General features: G+C 38.1%; 1 protein-coding gene across 1 annotated transcript in view; it reads right to left on the reverse strand.

Moving 5' to 3' along the window:
• The window catches only part of SLC10A7 (solute carrier family 10, member 7), a 142,290-nt gene that overhangs the window by 42,945 nt on the left and 75,121 nt on the right, over nucleotides 1-24,224 (reverse strand). The window contains exon 6 of the mRNA XM_009867366.1: nucleotides 7,206-7,241. Within this exon, the coding sequence (XP_009865668.1) occupies nucleotides 7,206-7,241 (36 nt within the window). The remainder of the gene's footprint in view (nucleotides 1-7,205; nucleotides 7,242-24,224) is intronic.

Consider the following 24,224-nt stretch of genomic DNA (forward strand, 5'->3'; position numbering starts at 1 on the left):
TGTCTCTTGCATCAGAGAAAAGGGCTAAAGATACAACAGAGATCATGTTCAATGGTCGGGCAGTCCTGTATTTTAACAAATAGATCTTTTGTTGTGATTCTTAAAAATTAAAGGCAGACAGTCTCTAGTTCTGCTAAAGGAAAGAGATGCTCTTATGGTCTTATGGTCTATTTAGCAAATTCTTGCATATGCTTCTCTGACCACTCGAAGTGATTTGGCACACATATAAAAAAAAATAGCTGTCTGTACCCCGCAGTTTTGTTTTGTTGGGCTCCCCTAGGACACATGAAATCCCAAGGCAAACCAAACATACCTGCCAACTTTAAAGCCTGTTATAGAGCTGTAGAAGTAACTATAGGTATACTTAAACTGAAATATACCAGAACTACTTTTCTGCTTTACCACAGTACAATGATCTCAAGGGCTAATGTAAAAAAATGAAATCAAGCGTACAATCCAAAGGCACCTAAATGGGAGTTAGATGATTAATGCCCTTGGAGAGCCAAGACTTAAGAACTAGTATGAAAAAATTCTTCTGTAATCAAGACAGTGACTTACTGGAAAGAAACAGATTAGTAAATACAGGATAATTAAGAATCATGAATACCATGTATTCATGAAAAAATCAGCTATGATGTACCAGAAGAAATAAATTAATCAAGATAAGGGATACTTGTGACATTGCACAAGGCCTGGATATGCCCTTGTGAAGAACATTGTGCAACAGTGCATGATGCTTATTACCTGGGCTGCAGAAGGAATTAACATTGGAACACGTGTACAAACCACCTCAGAATAAGCAGTTGGGTTTTTTTTTATATTTACATTTTAAAGATTTGAAACATATGGCTTGTTTAGCCTAGCCAACTGAAGACTGTGGAAGAACTGCATGCTATATTTGAGCCAGGGTGATGAACTTCAGAGAATTCAGATATATGATAATATTGGCAACAAAGAAAAATGGGTAAAACACCTGCCACAAACACTTAAAGGAAAACAGGTTTCTGTTCATCAGATATAAAAGTTTTTAGTAGTGCATAGGTGGAGGCAGAGCAAAAAAACTACTTTTAAGTTGGATCATATTCAGTTTCGAGGTTAATTGCCCATCACGGAAAAGAGGTGGACTGGGTGAGTCAGGAAGGATCCTCCTGATGTCCTGGTTCAATGTTCCCATTAAGAAGTGTGGTTAGCTTCTCCTATGTGGAAGCTGGACGTGCACTTAAAAGGCTCCCCCAGGGCAAAATCAAGTAGAAAAGAAAGTCGTCCACAGAAACATTACATATTTCAGTCTTCTACCTCAACAGATTTACAATAACTTCTGTGCATGTCAGGAAGACGGAGGACCCCTGTTATTCTCTGACTGTTATTTTTATCCAATTTATAAAACAAAGACATAGAAGGTGAATTTGAAAAATGAATAAAATGATTAAGCAAATATTTCACAGAAGTCATTAAAAAGTTCTGGTTAGTTGTAAAAGCTTTGGATTGGATCAGAGAATTTTATCTTCCTAATGACTAAAGAGAAAGGAAACAGTGAGAGGTAAATAACCAGGTAGAAATAATGATGCACTTCAAATCTTCCACATGAATGAGCTGATCTGTTAACAGTTAATGCACTATGCTGCTTCCTCTCCCGTCCCCCCTGCACTGTAATCAGCCTTTTGTCACATACTAGTGAAATCCATTAGCTCCAACTTCCTTATTAACTTCCAAGGCTTTCCAGCTACTAAAATACTTGCATATTTAATGATTCATTTGACGAGTATCAACTCTTATTCACCAAGTGCTTGAGAGGAAAAACAAGGCATAGCATGTAAAAATTCTATTACAACCCTCCCCAAAATAAAAACAGAATGACAGTTTCTTTCAATAAAAACATTTATCTGAAATAAATGGGATTGGAGAAGACTTCGCAAAAAAATTGAGAGGTATCAACAGCTTTTAAAACAATGTTTTAATTTAAGAATTGTGACTGTAGGGGAATAGCTTTTAACTTTTGTATTTCAGTCAGCTTCATTCACATCCTTATCCCTCAGTTACTTCAGTTTTCCCTGCAATACTTGAACAGAATTTTCTTCTTCCTACTTTCTTCACAATTTCCTACTCTTGAAATCTTTCAGCAGTGCTACCTTCTAGTACTCAAGGCATCACTGGTACAATGCCACCATAAAAATACTTAATATAAAATTCAGAAATTTGAAAAGATATAAGAAAAATATCGCTGAATAAATCAAAAAAAGGAGCAAGCTGATAAAGCCTTGGGAAGATTCCATTTTGACACAAATGTCATGGTAATCTTCTCTGGTTAAACAGAAGAATGGGAGCAACGCATGACAGTTACACGGAGGTTTTTCCCAAGTGTGTTTTTAAAAATATACATGAATTTTGCATTGGCTCTTTAACATTCCATGTTAACTGGTTTGCAGGCATGTTTCTGAAGAATGCAAAGTACATAAAAAAGTAAAATACTCACGTACCTCTAACATTTTCTTTGATAGCTTTCAATAAAAATACATAGATTTACACACCTTGAATTTTATTACTCTGATAGCTAACTGGCTGTGCTTTCAACAACTGAAGAGACCACATCTGTCAGTCACTGAGTCTCAGCAGCAAGGGTAATACCAAAAAGGTGACAGAGCTGGAACACCAGGCCATAAAAACCACAGCACCACGTATGGCTCCAACAGGTGTGCAGATGGCTGAGTTCTTGTATTTTGATTCCAAATAGAATCAGCAAAATCATAAGTTTGTGTGGCTTGGTAAAATTGTCGGTCCACATGCTCAACTGCCTTTAAGGACAGAAAGGGTGACTCTGTCCCAATGTGGCTAGAAAGAAACAGAGCTACTTTTCACATAAGAAAGGTCACTTCGCATCATGCTGTTCAACAGAACTATAGTATCTCGGCTCACTCTGCTTCCAGGGCAAAACCGAGACAAGACCTTGAAGGGGCATCAGGCTGGCTGTGCAATACAAAGGCATACGAAATTCCCCAATGAAAATCAACCTGCGTTCGTACGCATTCCAGGTTTTCTTGACTAAAGGTACAAACTAAAGACACATGAGATGATACAACTACAACTGTTGCAGAGTTGGAGAGCTCCTGAAGTTCTGTCTTTCGAACAAGACAGCATAAAAAAGGTGGTGACACCTTATTAAAGCGATCATAGCACTATTACCTTCACTGTATGATGGCACCTTTCATTTAATGTAAATCATAGAATCATAGAACAATTCAGGTTGGAAAAGACCCTTGAGATCACCGACTGCAACCACTGACCCTACACTACAAGTTCACCCCTAAACCATATCACCCAACACCACATCTAAGCGACATTTAAACACATCCAGGGATGGCGACTCAACCACCTCCCTAGGCAGTCTGTTCCAGTGCCTGACCCCTCTTTCCGTGAAGAGTCTTCCTAAGGTCCAGCCTAAACTTGCCCCGTTGCAACTTGCAACCATTCCCCCTGGTTCTGTCCCTAATTACCTGTGAGAAGAGACCAGCACCAACCTCTCTACAATGTCCTCTGTGCCTAAATGCAGCATACTTAAAAAGACAAATAATAAAGTGTTATTACAAACCATGTTATTATAAGTGCTAAACAAAATAACTAAACTGAATATATAGAACAAGTCCTATGATAAATAAAGATGGACAGTCATACCCAAGTGACTAACTTCCTCAGGCATTACTTAACCTATTCGTAGTCATGATTTATTGATAAGCAGTATAGTTATTTCTAAAAGCAAAAGTTAGTCTACACCTCAATTTCTAGTTAGTGGGGGTTTTCTGCCCCCCCTCCCTCCCCAATGCCTTTGAGAAAATAAAACTTATTTCTCTGCTTTAAAAAATTTCATGATCCATCTGTCACTTCTGGCTTCAGCTAAGGACACAATGTGACAAGAGGAAGACAGAGAGCACCCTTCTCTGAACACTCTAGCAAACAGCCTCCTAATCATCATTAACGAAACACTGCAAATGTTGCAAAGAAATGTGAACAGCATAACCTTGTGTTAACTTGACAATGATGTATCTTACAGCACTTTGTTTCAACACCCATGCTCCCCACATATATGAACTCTGATCAATTACATATAGTTTATGGGACATTGCCCATTTATAATATGTTTGCTAGGAATATAACTTATTAACTGTTAATAATAAGGGTTAACATGATACTGCAGAATAACACATCTGGAAGGCAGATTGAACAGCTTCTCTCAGACAAAACGTTAATCAGAGGCATCCATGGTGAAAGCAGCTATTCTTTAAAGTCTAGGTAGGCATCCTCACAAGGATACAGTCCAGTAATTATGCACACACTATTTAAGGTTTCATTAAATCAATCAGAACCTCTTTACACAAAAAGCTTCATCGTCAAAATACACTTTTCAGAAATGTAACTGACATTCTGATGTTCAACACCATTCATTTAAGATGATAAATTATTTGCATTAAATGCATTATTTATTAAAAGCTTCAACATGTCTTATCAATGTTGTTTAGACAATTTATATTTACATTACTAGGTAATTATGAACAAAAAAAATGCAGTTCAAAACATTATATTATTTGGTGCACAGAGGGCAAATTTTAAACCATAGCTGCTACCACAGGTTAAGTTATATAACAAAAGCAAGCTAACGGACAACAATGTATTTTATTTCTTGCTGCACTAATACTCAAGGGTATTTTATGCACTGTACACAAAGAGACTAACAAATTTGATCTCTAATACAATATAGCATGCAAACTATCATAGTGTGGCTCTGTGGAAGAGTTAATGTTCCTAAGTGCCAAATTCAGGAATTAAAATTCACTGAAGGCATTGACTTCAAAGGTCCCACCAGCCCAACTACTGTTGAGGCAAATGAGAATTTTATCTTAAAACTTGAAGATCACACCCTTTATTAATTAAGCACTAAGGTTAAGTTGCCTGACTGAACTAATGAATGGCCCAGAAGAGCTAACCAGGAATCTACTAGTCAGTGTTTCTCGCTCCACAGTAACTACACAGCACCACACGAAATGATAGAGCAGCAGGTTGTAAACAAGGATATGAACTGTGTGCTTGAATCCACTATGTGTTGAGCAGGCCAGATGCATCAAGGAAACTCAAAGGAAAAGCAGACAGGTTCATGAGAAAAAAAAATAAAAAATCAGCAGTCCAAACCACAGACTGGCAGAGCACAGTTTAGTTTGCTATCCTAAATATCTGCCACTGCCTAAACTGAACCTTCAGAGAAGGTGGACCTCATCCTAGCAAGTTATGCTGCTGGGCTGACCAGAATGGCTGTGCTTCATGTGTCAATTCTTCAGTAAAGATCTCAAGGAATTTTAAATATTTATATATGCCCAAGAGATGTCTTCAAGTTTTGGGCTTTATGACCAAAAAAATACACTTTTTGTTAATTCCTCCCATCCCCAGACTAGTCTGTCACTCCAATGAAAAAATAATTCATGTGTGTTATTTTCCTCAAGAAGAACAGCTCCGAGTCATGTTACAAACCACACAGCGATTAATGTGCATTCTACACACTTCTCTTACAAGTGTCTCCAGGGCTGGTAGGAAGAACAGAAGCATATGCTTTGCCTTCCTGCTCTTGCACACATAAAGTTTTACGATGTCTGTTGAGAAGTAACAGTGAAAACTGCGATTTATGGGACAATATATCTTGTTATCTGTCCATAAAGTCACCAAAGGAAAGATCTTTATCTTGCTTGAAAAGGTATGCAGAGCCCTCCTTAACATTTCAATTTCTACAGAAAATATTCCTTTTGGTTCTGTAGAGCGAGGTTCACCTCAGCAGAGTGAAAGTTGCCAGTGAACAAAAGTAAGAAAAGCAGAAGTTTTAGTCAGAAACAAAGGCACAGGCGTCTGGATAAATAAATGACTGTCGAAGAAACAGGTTCCATACAGGAGGAAAGAGGACAGGAAAAGAGTGAGGCAGACCATCTAGAATCAATGTATTTGGTGAAAGAATAACAAAACATCCATTTTTCTCAGAACTGCTATATATTTTTTAACCAACACTAAGTCTAGGGTCCCAGTAATATCAAGAAAGGTTTGCTAGTGTGTACTGACATGTACGATATGCTCAAAGCAGTTCTTGTGTATACATAGCTACATCAGATGAATTACAATTCGTTTTAGTAAAATAAAAATCATCCCACACAGCTTTACTGAAGCTCACAGTACTATTTATGTCAGTTTAGTATATGCTATGTTTGTATACAGTACGTATTTTGCTTAAGCATCCCTACTATAAACAGCATGACACTTGCATGACATTTACAAATTGGTCAGACTAACTTCACACTTACCCCTCTTTCCAGGGCGCTGGCTCACATACAGTGAGATAAACACAAAAGCTAATGTATATGTCTCCTGAAATCCTTTAAGTGCTTCAGCCTATTTCCCTGCTGTTCACAAAGCTACAGCCCTCAGTAACTTGCACCACACCATTGGTGCCAGCAAATCCTCAAGCACCACAACTTCCTGACAAGGGACTTACTAGAGTACCATTACCCACCTGTTAAAACCTCCTCACTGTACACTAATACCCATACCTCCATTAAACATGAAAATTGGTCTTCTCCTTTTTCTTCTGCCATGAATCATACAGAACCAAGACCCCGATGGAAGACTAACAACTGAAAACAAAATCTTGAACTAACAGGAATGAAGCAGCATCACACTTAGTGATATACAGGGGCTCCAGTAATTTGTCTTGCTGCTGCTATCTCACTAACCTCTACCACAAAAACACCCATGGGCTTAGTTGCCCAAAACCGAGGCTCTATTTCTCTTTCCCAATCGGCCTATCATCCATTTTGGATCAGCACAATCTTGTCCAGCTCCTGCATGTGAAAGCACTCCAAGAACTTTCCTAACTTAGCGATCATCTTACTTGGCAGGTGTTTATGTTTTACCCAGCCTAACTAATAGCATATGTAGTTTTGTAATTCTGCAAGAACAACAGGGTTTGATCCTTTTAGAATGACGTGTAGGTAGCATTTGCATTCATGGCGACATACTTTTATAGCTTTTCTGGGAGGCAGCTTATTTCAAATACTGACCAGAAGAATCTTCCTTGTTATTGAAGCACTCTTAAATCACCCAAATTTACATCTTAAATATACTGCCTAATAGGTACAAGACTATCCAGTAAAAAGACATCTTAAGATCAAGATACTTACAAAAAGCAGAAGCAGAAGTGGAGTGATAACAATGCCCTGGAAGAAACAAACAAACAAGTCTGTTAGTCAGTGAAGCAGAATAATCTTTACTTCCTTGTACCTTAGCGCATGGAAACAAACAAACATCATTCAACATCACAGAAATTAAATAACAAGAAGCTAAATTTTGCTCTTCACTGTATATTCTTGTAACATCTGAATCGCGATCATTTTATAAACTATATTCAGTGCCAAGTATCTTTTTTTTTTTACCTTTAGCTTTCCCCATTTTTCACATACCCCCTCTGTTCCAAAAGATCTGATGTACAGAAATATAGATCATTTATTTTAAAAAACACATTAAAGCTCTCCTCTCACTGTGCTGTATCTTAACTTCACTAGGCTGCTCCTCCTTAGGGGAAGACTTGCGATCAAGTCCCACGCTACCCAGTCCCAGGTCCTCTTCTGAGCAAAAGCCGCATCAACTGTGATGAATTAGGTGTCGTGACTGTGTAATGTAAACTGATACTCCCCAAGGAAATGAGCTGAGATCTCAAAACTCATTTCACTTGATTAGACTTTGCGTCTCACTGGTAGAAGGCAAGTCTTTCATCTAATTTAATCACACAGGACCACCTCAGCTTTCCACATCCCCCAGGCAGACGCAAGCAAAAAGATTTGTTGTCTTCACTGACAAGAAGCAGGTTTAAAGCTGATGACTGGACAAAATAGAGGATTTTAAGTTTCATGAGAGCAAACCTTAAAATGAGTTGTTTGGGTTGGGAGTTAACATGACATGCATCAGTTTCACAGCTGTAAATAGCAATTCCCCATCATCCTTCCATCTGACTTCAATATTTTATTATTGCTCAATAAAAGAATTCTATCATTTAATGCATGCTAATTTACAAAGCTTGCTCAGAACTTCCTTAAGCCAAGACTATTCTTCATCCAGATAGGTCTCAAGAATAACTAGTCTTGCAGCTATTCACAAACTTTATTGTTTAAAGGACAGAACTTGCTCACATCCATCTAAAAGGCTGCAGTTTTTCTGTTTGTTTTTAGCTCTAATTGAAGAACAACTGAACAAAAAACCTCCCCAAAACAGTTGCCCTTTGCTTTTCTTTTAATCTTGAGTAACACAGCTTAACTTCACTCTTTTCGAAGTTAATATAAAGAAAAACCTTATACAACTGGGTTTGTATTTGCTTTCTGAGTCCACAAAAAGTCATGAATCCAGACAGCCCATTAAGGCACACAGAGTTGCTGTTGTGTTCTTAAACCAAAATGCAACAAGTAAATGCCACAAATTATAGCAGACGAGAAGGATCAAGGAGGCAACAGTTAAGCTATGCAAGTTGAATGCTCTGCAGAATTTAAAAATGTATTTTGAAGTAAATAATATACACCATATCTGACTGCCCCATAGCCTAGCTATCCATTATAATTTATCCTTTTGCAAATATATCACAGCTGAGATAGATCATAAAATACTATAAAGAGAAGAAGTAGAAGCAATACAAATTGCTTCAGGGAGTCACTCACTGTTTCCAGGGAGGCCTAGACCAAAATGGTGATAACAGTTATGAAGAAATATAGGTGGTCCAAGTATACCAGCTGCAGAGGAAGAAACAAAAGTTGAGGAAGGGAGGAGGCACTGAGCACTGAACTGACACTTCTGTACAGTTGCATCTATGATGTTTAGAACAGAGAACTGACAGTAGGATCTGCATAATGTAGATGTAACACAGTCACTTCAGAAAGACCAAATTCCAGCTTTTACGAACTCCTATTAAGAATATGTGGGCCAGACTTTCTCCTTCTTCCTCTTGCCCTATTGACAACTACATTGCACAGCTCAAATACTACCAAGTGCCTGAGTGTTCCCTAATACTCACTGTAATTTCAGGATGGCAGAACGCCACCACAGCAGGATTCCACCTTTAGAACTTTGCATGAGCAAAGAGGAGCACGAATAGAGCTGGATGTGCTAGGCCAAAAGCAACCAGTACCCCAAATGAGCATTAAATGTAGGGAGTTGTGAGCACACTGCCAGCTGGTAAGTACAGCCAGCTCCCCTCGAAATCTGAAGGAACTAATTGATTCTGTACCATTAGTCATTTCTTACGTGCTTCATGCCTCAGTACATTTCATAATGCTTTTATATGTTACAAAAAAACTTGCAAAGGCAAAAAAAACCCAAAAAACCACAACAAAACAACCTTCCTCTCTATCTTATTGATAAATTAAGATGGTGTCCTTCCTGTTTACCTGTGACTTGATATATATATCTACTTTAAAAACTTGGTGATATTAGCACAACGGACAACAGCCACTGCTAATTCAAAGCATATGTCACAAAAGGAAACATTGCCTCTGTGACAGTAACACTTCTTCATAATTCTCTAAGGGAAGAGGAAGAGAATTCTCATATACGTCATAAATAGGTTTCTGATCGAGCTTGTTGGAAATCTAGTATTCAGAAGGTCAATTCCAGCAATTCTTTATAAAAGTTTGCTATAAAATATGGTGATCTTAATAATCAGAGGCAAGTTTCCCATTGCCTCACCACAGCAAGGATTTACAATGTTGAATTTTCTCATTTGCAACACATAAGCAATTCCCTGGGAAGCTAAACAATTACCTGACAGAACAGACAAGTTCATAGTAAAAAATAGAGGCTGTTGCTGAATCAGAGTAATTTGATGTTAATGTTTTATTTTTATAAGGAGTGCCAGTATGAAAAAAAAAAAAACACAACAGGGATTGCATTAAAGCCTAACAGTTTTTTTCAGTCAGTCGTGCCGTGGTGCCTACGATAGTTTACAGCAAGGCAAGACTTGTGAGGGGAGGGAACCTCTGTTATCAGACTAACTGATAGATTTATAAAGAACACATTTGGTGCACAAAAAGCCCATTTATGTGTTACACGCAAAATCCAACATACTTTTATGCGCAAAACCTTCTCTTCAGGTTCAACTGATTTGATTCTCAACTCAGCACCAGATTTGAAGAAGGCTTTGCGTGAATATGGTAAATTTGTGTGTATACCTTTCCCTGAACACACTGCTTTGCTTCAACACGTTACCTCTTCTTTAGAAACGTGCTCCTCGATATGCTCATAAGCTTTATATGATGCATCTCAATTCATACTCACTAAGGAATATTACATAAAGTACACGGAGTCTAAAGCCTACTGATAGAAAATACAGATGACTATTTTAATTTGGAAGGTAAAACACAAATCTGATTCACTCAGAATACAAAATAGCTGAAAGAAAACAGTTGCTCCGCATGGTCCAGCTCACGCACCATCAGAGGCTTCACAAAGATGAGCATATTCTCTCATTGACAGTGTGGCTGCTTTCTAAGACTATGACGGGCTGAAAAGCACAAAGGAAGATAAAAATGAAAATAAACTCTATAATTTCTAAGTCCATTGGACACTAACACCATCAGAGAGGAAAAAGTAAATTTGGTAATGCTTTTCTCTGCCTTGCTTTCCAGGCAAGTGCTGTCAAATACATAGTGTATGGAGATAAACAGATTGTAGATTAGCACTTCCAGCAGAAGCTGAGCATCTGCCCTTGAGAATGCAAGGTCATTGCACAGTTTTAGCATCTTCAAAGTTCGGGTGGAGTGTTAAGCTTTCCAACTGCTGCCCACAATGGAGTCAAAGTTGTAAAGTGACTGTCGTTTGCTACCAGCAGAAAAACTTTCAAGAAATCCATTTACACCTCTGATGTGAAAGACTGACTGAATATATTTCAATGATTTTAGTGGAAAGGGAAGAAAAAACTGAGCCCAAGACACTGATACAACACAGGAGTCCAAATAGTTGGGTACCTCTAAATACATTTCTTTTTAGAGCAAAGATGATGAAATTAAGGGAGTCTAAACACAGGTTTGTGTGTGCAAGCATGTGCATAAATACTTTAACACCAAGGATGTACTTGAAGATCCATTCAATTGTTATTTGCCTTGTTGAGATGGTAAGAGTTTGTCTATAGATTTCATCCAGTACAACATTGCTGTGGAACAGATATTAGAAGGTGCTTATTCTGCAAAAGAATATGTAAAATCAATACACGTAATTGGCTGCCAGATCAGACAGCAAAATAAAGTCACATAATGAAACTACAATGGCAAATCGTGAAGAAAAAATTATGCAAATAACAAGAAGGTGGGCACAGATCCAGAGGGACACATGGCAGAAGATGAGTAAGGATTATTGTAATGAGGCATGAAATACATGTGAACTTTCCTTCATTTCCTTTACCCACAGATTTCCCATGCAATTCTTCTTCATTCTTACAGGTCATCAGTATGACATGGATGTGGCAATTACTAATGAAAAAAATCCTTAACCAAAGTCATGTCTAATTTGTCTTAAGAAGTAGAGCTAGAAAAAACAAAAGGTTTTTGTAACCAGGGATCTAAACAAACGTGCATTTTCTGATATCAATTATCTACTTGTACCTAAAGCTACAGATGTTCCTGAATGCTTCATCAGAGTAGGATATTAAAGGACAAAAAGCGTAAGCAGCATTACGTTATAAGCTGAAAAAAGTTTAGTAAAAAGTCAACTGGGTAGAAAAATGGCTATGAACTCTGGATAATTTAATCAGAAGACAAGCCTGAATGAGAACTGAAATTCAAAGTTTATCTACATGCAGCTGTATTTATCATATTGTTTTATTTCCAGAGTTACTAGCACTTTTTAGAAAAGAAAGAGCAAACCCCCCCCTTAAAAAAAAATAAAAAAAATCTTCACCTTGAAACATTTAAAATTTCTATTTCTTCTTACATCTTTTGTTTCTTGGCTTTTATGCTTGGGAGAGTGTCTAAAAAAATTTCGTGCTTTATTTATAACTTTATATAACTTTATAATGGTTTACATTTGAAAAAGAGAACTCTGCCTCTGTAAAAGTATTTCTATCAGCTAGTACCAAAGTTCTGATGTAATACAGAGAAACAGATGTTTTCAAGAATTCTGGTACCATCACAGAGGAGAAAAAGTGAGCTCTCCTAAAGGTCAAAAAAGGTTACTGTTCAGTGTTTTCAAGAACATCATAGGGCTTGTAAAGACCATGACAGCACTCAAAGCCAAGTCTCTGTCTATTCAAATGAAGGAGTAAAAATTTCCTTCTACCCTCACCCCTCACACTGGTCACAGCTCGCAACTCCATAGTGTGACACGACAGCTGTGTAAAACGGTGCTTATTATCTGTGATACCACATTATGTGTATTCTTGAATAAACTAGTTTAAAGTATAGTCCCACATTGAACTGCTTTGCAGTAATCTTTAGATGTAGACATCATAGAAAAATAACTCCTACTGCCTTTCACATACCTGAATAACCAGCAAAAATTCTCAGAAACCAGTTGCCTTCTCCCTTACTCCACCTGTCCCTGTTTACCTTCTTCAGAACTATGCAGAATCTCTTGACAGACAACACAGAAAAAGGTTAAAAGACCCTGAGCTAAACATACTTACTTGGTTCCAAACCAGAAGACCCAAAAACCATGAAAAGTCAGGTTGGGACAAGGCAAGTTCTTGTGGAATCATCGGTATGTGCCGAATGAAGAGGGGCATAACAGAAAAGGGTCTGATAACAGGGTTGCATAGGCAACTCTGAGTTTGCATATCCCAATTTTCGAGTACTAAACCATTTTAAGGCAATGACTTCAAGTCTGTAACTGAAATTATTTGGAAAACATTTCAGTGTACTAGTATTTGGATCAAGTGGCTGTAAAGGACTGAGACAAGATTTTCTGGGTTGTGTAAACAGTTGTTAATATTTGTGTAAGCACAGCTATACAAACTATGCTGTTCATTTGTTCCTACTTAAAGACAACACTGGAGATGGCAAAATTTTGTAGAATGAGATGTTGAACTAGATTTCCACAATAAAACATACATTTACCACTTTTCAATTTCATGTCCACGTACATTACATACACGTTTGGTTTTACCTCTTGCAACCTCAGAGATTAAGTTAGAACTGCACTTAGTGGTGTGCTTGTAATTTCAGTCACTGCCCCACAATGCAACTTCAATGTCCCCGTGTTGTTCCCCCACGGACATCACAGAAGCTTCTGATGTCAAATAATCATTTGCCTTTTGTTTTCCAATTTAATGATTTTCAAAATCATTTCAGGTGCAAAACACAAGCCTTTAAGTCTCCTACCACACATCTCTTTTCCAATGACATCGCTGGTTCTGAGAAGGCTTATACCACTGTAGTACTTCAAAATAAAATATTTAACTTAGTTCTTTACCGTCCTGTTTTACACCAAATGACTTATATGAATTCTGGGAAGAACAAAGGCTTATGAACTGATGCTTTTTAAGATACTAAATACACCCATCCTCCTCATAATAAATAACAGGAAAAAAGGTACTTAAAAGAACATGAAGTTAAATTTAGACATTTTTGTTAAATTCATAAATACTGTACAACACCAAGGCAATGAACTACAATATAAAATTGAAAACACAATTCTACATAATCCTAATTCAGCTATGATTATAAACATGTACCACAACAATAGCTGCAACTGATCCAATTAGGCCAATATTGGATTTTAATAACAAAACCGTAAAATTAAAGTGCTATGTGAAAATGTTTTTTGCTTTACCAAAGAGACAAAATGAACCAGATTTCATATCACCTATGAGACAATGCACAGCACTTCATGAACTGTTCCAGACATTGTATCACCTTTGTTCTATTGTGTTGACCTAGTGGCCTCTGCAGTGGGAAGGGAAACAAAAATAATTTAAAAAATATACTAAAAAGCATACTAATTGGTTAATAGTAGAAATCACAAGCATTTCCACTATTTATTAATAATTCCTAATTGCAGACATTCCCTTCACATACATTTTATGCAAGTATGAAATGAAAATTAATTCAAAAGGAGTACAAGCAGCCAGACACAACAGAACCTAGAAACTAAGAAATGAAGTGATCTGAACTACTGTCACTAACACTACTTGTCACAGACTGAGAGCAAAGAATAAAATCAAAAGGTGAAAGGATTTTTTTTCAGTAGAGTTGAGGAGTGAGGTTCCAGTATTTGACTGAGAGCTAAATTGAGAGCATGAAAAGAATATTTTTGAAAGGTAGAACCTCACATAAGCCTAGTTTGCTGGCTTCCCAGCAGAGGGCATCTTCAGCACATTAGACATTTTCTTCTTACACAGAGCAGAACAGTTAAGAACACAGTAATAAGGATCCTGAGGTTTTAAAGCAACTACCAAAACTTCTTCGGGGCTTCACAGCTGATAATGGAATTGCATCTGGAACGATGCACAAAATACAACAAAGGACAGATTCAGAGGTGGAAATAAGTGCTTCCATCAAACATGCTGAAACCTCACAACCTATATTAGCAGTATTTTAAGAATATTTAGATGGCAGCTGTCTGGCAGAGCGTGGAAGAGCTCCTAAACTAAGTGTGGGGGGGTGCTGTTGGGAAATCTGCTTCTGGCCATACTTGCCAAGTTTGGCACCCTCCTGCTACTGCAGCAGCTCCGCAGCACTGCGAGTGACCAAAGGAGATTCTGGTGGGCCTTTGCTCATGTATCTCTTACAGGATCAAGCCAGATTTCCCACTCAAACTTGTCTAACACCTTCCTGCAACTTTCTGTTGTCTCCTCCTTGTGCAACATGTTCAAGTCTTAACATCTTCAGTGGATTCCATGATACTGCCGAGCGTGTAGTTCCAACTGTTTCCCCATTTCCTCTTTATTTGCTTTGGTGGACCATCATTCCTGGCTTCATGACTTTCTTCCTCTCCTTTACCACCCATCTTGATAAGAATCCTTCAAATCTTCCCCATATGCACAACACTTTTCCTAATTCCAGCTCATTACACCATTGCCTGTTCCTATTTAAATTTATTTCTCATGTGGTGTCAACAGAAAACAAGATCACTGTAATTTTGTATGTCAGCATACACTACCATTAGGTGGGTCTTCCCTAGAGAAGACACGAAAAGGGAGAAAGGAACTTCTCAATCACCCATACCCATACATTTTGCAGAGCAATCCTCTCATAAATGCAAAAATCACTCTGACACAACCCTGTAATATCTACAATGCAGACAGGTTCCCACATCTTGTAGGATCAGGCTGTCTGTAAGCATAGCCATGGCCCTTTGCCGGTAAAGAGTTTAATGTATAATAAGGATATAATAAACTTAGTTACATGCTTTGGGGTGTATGATAAGAGCAAGGTATGTTAGCATAGTGCTAAGGATGCATCACAAATTCTCCTTTGTTTTGTACACAGAAAACAGAAAAGCAGTAGCACGCACGATTTAGAAAAGTTATTTTTCCACCTAATTTTTAAGTGTGTTTTCTGCCAGAAGAAAGTTACAAAAGATCTAAATTCCTCCTCTATGTCGGGAAACCGGCACATCTTAATTTTAATTACCAAGAGACATTACTAGTAAAATGTGCCAACTTCAGCACCTCTGCTACCACAAAACCATTTGGCAATATGAAAGGATGACACACTAGATGGTGCTGTGGGACCTTCCAGGGAGAAGACTCTCCTAAAACGGAAGTTGAACTGTTAAATTAGCCATATAGTTGATTACGGATTTTGAAACACATTCAAGAGTAGTGAGTCACAACAAGAGAAATGAGAACCACAAAAATGGAAGGAATATACTAAGCAAACATTCTGCTTTGACTGATACTGCTTTTTGGAATAGCAAAGTGCCCATCTTCCATTGGAATGGCTTCTCACCTCTCCTTTCCAAAATAAGACAATGCTCTACACCAGTCTTACTTTAAGGGGTTCTTGCACATAAACCAGAATTGAAAGAGTGATGTCTGAAGTCAGAGATCCAACAGAGCAAGGTCCCTACAAGCCTTTTCTGTTCTTTCTTGTGAGCTGGACCTAATTATCCTCTAGCACCGAGTTTTATTCTGTCGCGTGTTAAAAACATTATTTTAACACAATAACCTTTGAATTAGCTAAACTTGGAATCAACTTTTCCTGTTATTAAAAAAAAAAAAATGATTACAGAAACCTGAGAGAAAAGCTATGACAAACGAACAAAAATGAACAGTTATAAGCAGCTATCAAAATTGACTCTACTTATTTCTTCCTATAGCTTTCCTTGTAACTGAAAACTATTTAAGTAGTACGGTTTCTGTATAAACACACCATCAGTATAGGAACTAAAGCACATTCCATTTTGCTACCATAAACACTATGTTTAAATGAACTACTATCTTCTTCATTTTTTTTCAAGCCAAGAACCTCAAACAGCATAAATATAAAAACACTGTACAAGCTTTCTTTGCCATATGGAAGAAAATAAAAACTTTATATAATAGGCAGGAGTGTTATAACTTATAAGGGTTAATTACGAATCAGTAGCAGTAAAACAATTTCTCTGTATTGCAAAGGTCTCTTGGTGAGTTGCAATTCAGAAATCCCACTTAAAAACTATTCACTAAAGTGCTGTCATAATTCTCGCACTCACCCAAACTGTGAGTTTGGTCTGTGGTATCCATGAAGCGAGATGCTCCCCTCCTGAAAACTAAGTCAACAGCACAGTTCACCCATAATTATTGTTACAGATAAATTAGACCGTTTGTATTGGTTTCATCAGGAAAATGTCCATCAGCCAAGGTACTAACCACACTCTGTAAGGTGAGAAACACCCTCCAAATCCCCTGGGATAATGATGCTCAGGACCCTTCACGATCATTTGCAAGTCTGCTAAAAAGTTAAGCCATTACTAATTAGTTTGTGGGGGAGTTCAGTCATATATTCCTTTCTCCTTTAATCTAAGCACCCTGAACTGCTTTACTAAAATGAACGACTATTATTTCCAGACACATTTTCCTCTCGGAATGGAGTATTTCAAAGGCCAAACCCAACCAAAACACACACACACGTGTGTGTGCGCACGCGTATACACACCCCCCCCCCAAACCCAGCCCCCAATATGGTAATCTATATTGCTTCTGTTCTGTGCTGCCTGCCTGGCCCCAAGTCATCAATAATGAATAGAAATGTACAGCTACAGCAGTAGCCTGTGTCATGGGCTTGTCAGGGATTTTTGAAAAGGAACAAAAACACAGGTTTGCCATTTGATTGTGCCTTCTTTTGCACACACAGGACGCACAAAGCAAAGGGGTATTTAAAATGGGGTAATATAATTAACCCTTTTTGGACTAATTGACGGATTCTTCCACCACACAGAATGGAAAATTATTTACTTGTAACGCAACCAGTATTCTCCTAGGCCTGGGAATTCAACAATAATGTTGAGGGAGGAGAGGCTGCTTCTATTTTAAGATAATGAATACATACACAAGAGGAGTCAAACACCACTGTTTAAACAGAGGGAGGAAAAAACGGGTTTGTTTTCTCAAGAATCCAGCAAGTTCCGTCTCAGATAGAATCATTCTTGAAGCAGAAACTTAATGCATACAAATACATATACACAGCCAATGAAAGCAATGGCATTTTAAAAAAATAAAAATGCAGATCCTAACAAGCCAGAAATTTTTTTTTTAAAAAAAGACGTGGTTCTTGCATCTATTCTTTCTTTTGAGTGTTCCCAAATAATTTCTACAGATATTACGACTGTAGTCTTCAGGAGTGATTATCTCACATTTTTACAAACAGAACACACCAGCTGGTACACTACCAATCCACCCCCAGGGAGGGTGGGTAGCAGACTACGAAATGTGTACAGGACACACACAAACTAAACTGATTAAAAAACTCAGTTGCAAGCCCAAATCTTTCCTGCTGTCTACATCTGCATAAATTCCAGCATATGTCCTGCATTAATAAATTAATAAACAAAAGCATTAACTTCACAGTAACTTCTGTAGCGCACAAGTAATATTCTCTGCTTTGGAAGATGTAACTGAAGATGCAGCCTTATCTTCAAAACTCCTGGAACTAGATAATTTGGGTAAGAAATGAAGCTATATAAGCACATATTTTCAAATGAGCATCAAAAACAAGACAAATTAATTCAATCAAATTATGTTGCCAGGTCACCTTTTCTAGAAGCCAGTACTAAATAAAAGCGGATAGTTCAAACATAACTGAGGAAAATCTTCATAAAGCGGCAATCAATAATATGACTTAAACAGCCTACTCTGTTCTGACCTAATGTTAACTTGTGATAACTGTTTTTAACAGTTAGAATGGGAAATCATAGTATTCAGCTGAACTGTGCATAAATCGCTGAACATTCATGTGCTGAATATGTTATTAGTGACTGTGAATAAGGAAAAAGGACCATAAACCACCTTTCTATGTCAGATAATAACTGCCTCAGAAATGACAAGTACACACCATAGCATACTAATGTTAAAAAAACCCCAACAGATCAAAATGTGATTATGTTTAAATTAACCAATTAAGATCATTAACTTAATCATTAATGACTAAGACCATTAAACTGTTTAAAGAGTTACCAAATTATCTTATAGCAGAAAAGTTGTTTCTCAATTCTAACTCCAATTCAGCATGACTAGACTGATTATTAGTTGTCTCATCAATTCTATACAATCAATAAAAACTGCTGCTGTTCTCCTATTGACACGTTTTTGTGGTTTTGCAAGTGCTTAGCCACACCGCTTTTAGCCTACTGTCCAAACACAGGGTTAAGAGCATGAAACTTCCATGTTGTTTTTGAGTTCCCCTCGAAGTAGACAATCTTCTTAATACACACTTTAATGTGCTCAATAGTCACATCTGCAACAAAAAAATGAAAGGGTTTGCTCATACGTAGTAGAACGGAGCAAAACCCCTGTTCTTGTTATCAATGTCATGCGAAATTCAATATATCGTAATTTTTACTTTAAATCGTTTGCTTCAAAGATGTTCATTTTTTTGTACGTTATTCACTAGATACAGATCTTGCATCCAAGATAAAAGAATGGTGCATTTGTCCAACTGCATGCTATCACTCAAGCCACAGATGACCTACTGGGCTACGGTGTTGCTTACAGCAGCCTGTCTCTCAACACAGCATCCCAAATCGCTCATTCCACCTGCTGAAGACACTGACAACTGCTTTGAAGCATGCAGAAAACTGGTTGAACCTACAGTGCTGTCACATCAAAAGAGCCCTGTCTACACTGATTTTTTGAGCTGGCAAGTCCGAGGAAAATTCACCTCCCTGAAAAACTCACCTCCACAGATGCATCCTGCCTGGCTCCCATCTACCACCTGCTCTTGCAAGAAGACAGGAATGACGCCTAGGAAGGCTCTCGGGCTGCCCAGTGTTGCCCACGTCTCCTGAGCACAGTGAGAGGCAGGGCACTGCCATGAGGTTGAGCATAGCAACAAGCACCAAAGCCCACAACCACAGCAGCGAGCTTTCTCAGGAGTACCCTCTGACAAACATGGCATGGCACAATTTTACCTAAAAATAGTAACATCGGCGTGTTCTGGGCATACCGGAGCACATAAATCATAGAAGGATAAAAATTCAGGCCAAAGCATCCTAAAGAACTGTTTAAAAGAAGAAAAAAAAAGACGAAAAAAAAGGAAAAAGGAAGAAAAGGGGTGGAGTGGGGGGCAGCAAACAAAACTTTTCTTTGTACTTCAATTTCTTGTATGGGTTATGCTGCTCAAACTTGCTGTCAGAAGGAGCCTGCTTTTCCTCTGTCTAATATGAATACTAGTTTTGCATTTAAATCATCTGCCCTGAAATGTGGATCTTTGATTCAGTAACATAACAGAATATTTCCAGAGGGGGAAAATTGTTTCTGAAAACAAAACAGCCCTAGTCTAGCAGGGAAAGCCTAGGCAGGGAAGAGAGCTGGCATGTGAGACTGGAGCCAAACAAAGCGAAAATATGTCCCTCACAGCCCCCACAAGAAAAGCTTTTTTTGATTTGAGCTCCCAAGAGCACAAATGGCAAGACACTAATAACTTCGAAGGTGTTTCCTACTTTACAGAAGCTAATAAAAGGGAACAACCAAAAGATGTTACCCAAGATTTCTACCTTCCCCTTTTCAGGGCAAGAGCCTTCAGCCTCCTCCGTCCTCAGGGAATCCTGGCTCACTTTCTGACTCCTCCTCAGGCTTTGCCACAGCTTTTCCCCAAGAACAACTGCAAGGCTGGAAGTTCATGGTACAGGATTTGGCCATTTGTGTACTTAAATTTCTAAAGGCCCCAGTCCTCTGTAACCAGAGTAATTCTCAGTCTACAAGCAGAATATGTGCCTTTTACAAAGTGAAATATCTTGTTATTACTCAGTTAAATGGCATGCCACGTACGTTCACAGAACCTCATTATGTGAAGGGACAAAACAACTCTAAAGCTCTTAATTTTTACTGAGGATTTCTAGGATTTTCTTATTTTGTGTGCACGACACTTATAAACTGTTTCACCTGATGGCTGGTAGACAGGACTTCCACAGAAGTTGTAGAATAAGTAAAATATCTGCTGTCTCTACCCTGAACATGGGAATTACAGAGGGAGCAGCATGATTTAACCCATCCTAAGATTAACAATTGAACTGATTTTCTAAGTAGTTCTCAGATGCATTGTTTACCTTGCTGATCTGTCAGAAGTCAAGATTCACAATCTAAAAACTAGCATTACATATCATTGCGATCTACCAGCTGCAATCATTCTGAAAACTACAAAAACCAACCCAGTATGAGCTGTTAACAACTAACAGTTACCCATTGCAGGGCAGTTTTAGTATCTGTAACAAGAAGGATTAAATAGCCTCACTTTGGTGTTACATGTAGATTCTGCTCGCATTCTGCAGATAGTACCTTACAAATGAGAAATACAGCAGTTTCTGATTGCCTAGACAAGGAAGTATGTTTCATCAGAGGGGATCCTTACCCACAAGTTTACTCACTCCCAGTTTATTACCAGTCCTTTTCATTCTAAGTGTAATTTCCATGTGAAAAAGACTTGATTTCCTACTTTTTTTCTGAAGCTTTGCTGCATACTCTCACCTAGGTATTAGAGTAAAAAAAATAACTGCTTTGGTTATTTACAACTATACAAAACTATTTCTTTCACCAATAAAGCAATTACAGACAATGCGAATGCACATAATGCAGGTTTGTGTAACACTGCAGTTGGCAAATCAAGGCCCTACTATTAAAAGGCAACAATGCCATCAGCCCTCTCATTTCTGATTCAGACACAAAAGGACATCAGTCCAGCTCACACACAGAGCAAAAATAACCATCCCGTAGGCTAAAAATAATAGTATCTTGGGATGGTCGTTCCCCATATTGGTACAGACTTTAAAAGGTTTTTTTAACCACACAATTTACTAAGAAGGCACATGAACTAAGAGTTCCAGGATTAGTTTGCCAAATGCCTACTAAAGCTTTACAGAAACACACACAAAAAAATAAGTGACATAAAACTGCTGAGGTGGGTTTTTTTAATATCTTATGTAAGAGTTGTTAAAATGCAAATGTTGTATTTAAATTAGCATTTCTGGTTTGCCTACAGTCGAAAGCCTCTAACATTACAAATCATGACAACGAAGTGGCCTATCAACCTAGACAGACAGACGCTGGAAGTTCAGTCAGTCAGTAATAAAAAGCTTTGGCTGTCTGGCTTCAGGGAGAAGAAAATTGCTTGGATGATCACTTCAGTACTCTACTAGGTGATGCACTGTTTTATTCTTTCTGATAGCTGCAGTTTAAAAGAACTCAAAACAGGAAAACGTACATGTAAAGGCTGAGCAAAGATGTGGACTGAAGCTTTACTTTGTTTGGTTTCAGCTTCACACTTTTGATAGAGCCTAGGGAGCCAGAGAGAGAGAAGAAAGGAAACTGTCCCCAAGCGCCTGACAGTATCAGAAGCAAGAACAGCAGCTTAAGTCACAAGCTACCTGTAGAGCGGGTCTAGGAGCAAGGGGCTCTGTTGAAAAGGGGGGGGGGACACGATGACACAGCCTTTGCAATGTTAGCAGGTGTCAATGCAGTGCACTTGCCAGCAAAATGAAACATATTTATTAAAGTCACGGTCATAGATTTCTTAGAATGATTCACCATGAGACAAGAAAATGTACTGTCATTCTACCTGCCAGCACCTCTGTGGTGAATTTGCATTGCTGCTCATTTTGGACCCAAGTCTGACGGTGCTGAGCATTTACATACAGCTCCTACCAGAAAAAGAAGGCATTCTGTACCTTGCAGAAAGGCTTGGTTTTTAAAACAGGTGGTGTCAAAACTGAAGTTTGTTTCTCCATTCTGCTTTGCTCTAATTACACCCAGGCAGTTACAGTGATAAACTTTATGCTATTGAGAAGTTTTAAATTCTTCTGTCAACATGATTAGCTTTTCTCTTGCACAGTCTTCTGAAGAGTCTTTCCTTCATGTTCCCCTCTCTTCTTTCGTTTCCTCAAAATCTTTTCTAAAAAGATTAAAAGTATAATCCTCCAAAGAGGTTACTTCCACGTGTACCTAACATTTAAGCCTATGCCCAGAAGGACATTTCTTTTTAATCATAGATATGTTTTTAAGAACTCTTTCATAATGATGAGAATAAGAAACACCTTAACTCAAGTACTAGCATTGTTGCGATTTTTTAAAGGGAAGGTCGCAAAAACGACAGAACTTATCTACACGTAGATAAGCAGGCACTACTTTATTGTAGCACTGGGAAGCTTGGAAATCATCCAGTGCTTCGAATACCTCACAAAAATTCAATCTATTGATACACTCTTTTACAAAGTTATAATATTTTAACATAAACATGCATACACTGTCCGCTATTAATTTTAACCTTAATAAGGGTTGAACCAATCTTTACAAATATTCATATATCTTACTTCCATACAATTGCTGGTAATTGAGGTGAGACCACATTTAACCACAAAACAAAAATGGAGGAGTAGGGAGGCATGCTTGCGTGAAACGCAACCTATTGATCTGTCTAAATGAAGTATGCTGGTATTGTTATTAAAGCACAGGTGCAGTAAAGCCAAATCACAGGTGCGGTGAGACCTTTTATAACTACAAAACATTCCCTGCCAGCTTTGCAGCCTGCACAACTCTGGCTTCTGCTAAGGCCTACACACGACTTTTTAGCATAAGTAAAGTTCTATATTCCTTATCCTAATATAAATTAATAAACTAATTTAATTAAAATGGTGATTAGCTATTCATTAAGCAATTAGCTCCTTAAAACTTAAGTTTGATTACAACAGTATCAGCACTGAAAAAACTCCAAACATTAGCCTGTCTTCAGTCCTGTACAACTACGGACTACTCACTCAGACCCTAAGCTGCAATGACAATTGGCAAATAAATCTGATTTGGTCATTTATCCAGCAAGTACAGAGCCGGTTATCTCAGTGGTTTGAGCGCGGTGCTGACAATGACAACATCAAGGTTGAGGGTTCGGTTCCCAGTCGGTCCCCACATGTTGCCTGGTCTAGTCGAGAGGTGGCATCCCTGCCCATGACAGGGAGGTTGGACTAGACGATCTCTAAGGTCCCTTCCAGCCTAGGCCATTCTATGATCAAGATGAACATTTTCAGATTTGACAAGTAATTGTTCTATTAAATACCGCACAAGTACATTTCTCAGAGGTTGATGGCCCATCCGTAGACAACTTATTACTATCAGCAATAACCATTGTGGATAAGTGACTATTCTCTTCCAAGGATAATAGCATCTGCTTACATAAAGGGACATTTTTGGCACATTCTCAAGGTCTTCTTTCTTCTGCCCTGCTGTCAGAACTCTATTCAGGTATGCATGGCACCTACAGTGCTCCTGCATATTCCAAGTAATTAGCCTTTCCACTAATCAGAAAGCATCTCTCATCACTGCAAACATACAGTACGCTGCTTGTTCCTTAACCCTCAGGTTTCCTTTGCTCATTTCTTCAAGAACTGAGTGAACACTGGTTACCTTGAACTACTCTTTCAATGCACACCATTTAGAGCTTTCCAAATAAAATCATTTCTGAGCATTTTGCTCGAAGCTGAATTTAAAGACATGAATTATCGATGTTCCAGCTAAAATGTCTCCCTGATCTTTCCCTTTTGTT

Source organism: Apaloderma vittatum, unplaced genomic scaffold (genome assembly GCF_000703405.1).
Source record: "Apaloderma vittatum isolate BGI_N311 unplaced genomic scaffold, ASM70340v1 scaffold284, whole genome shotgun sequence".
Lineage (NCBI taxonomy): Eukaryota > Metazoa > Chordata > Aves > Trogoniformes > Trogonidae > Apaloderma > Apaloderma vittatum.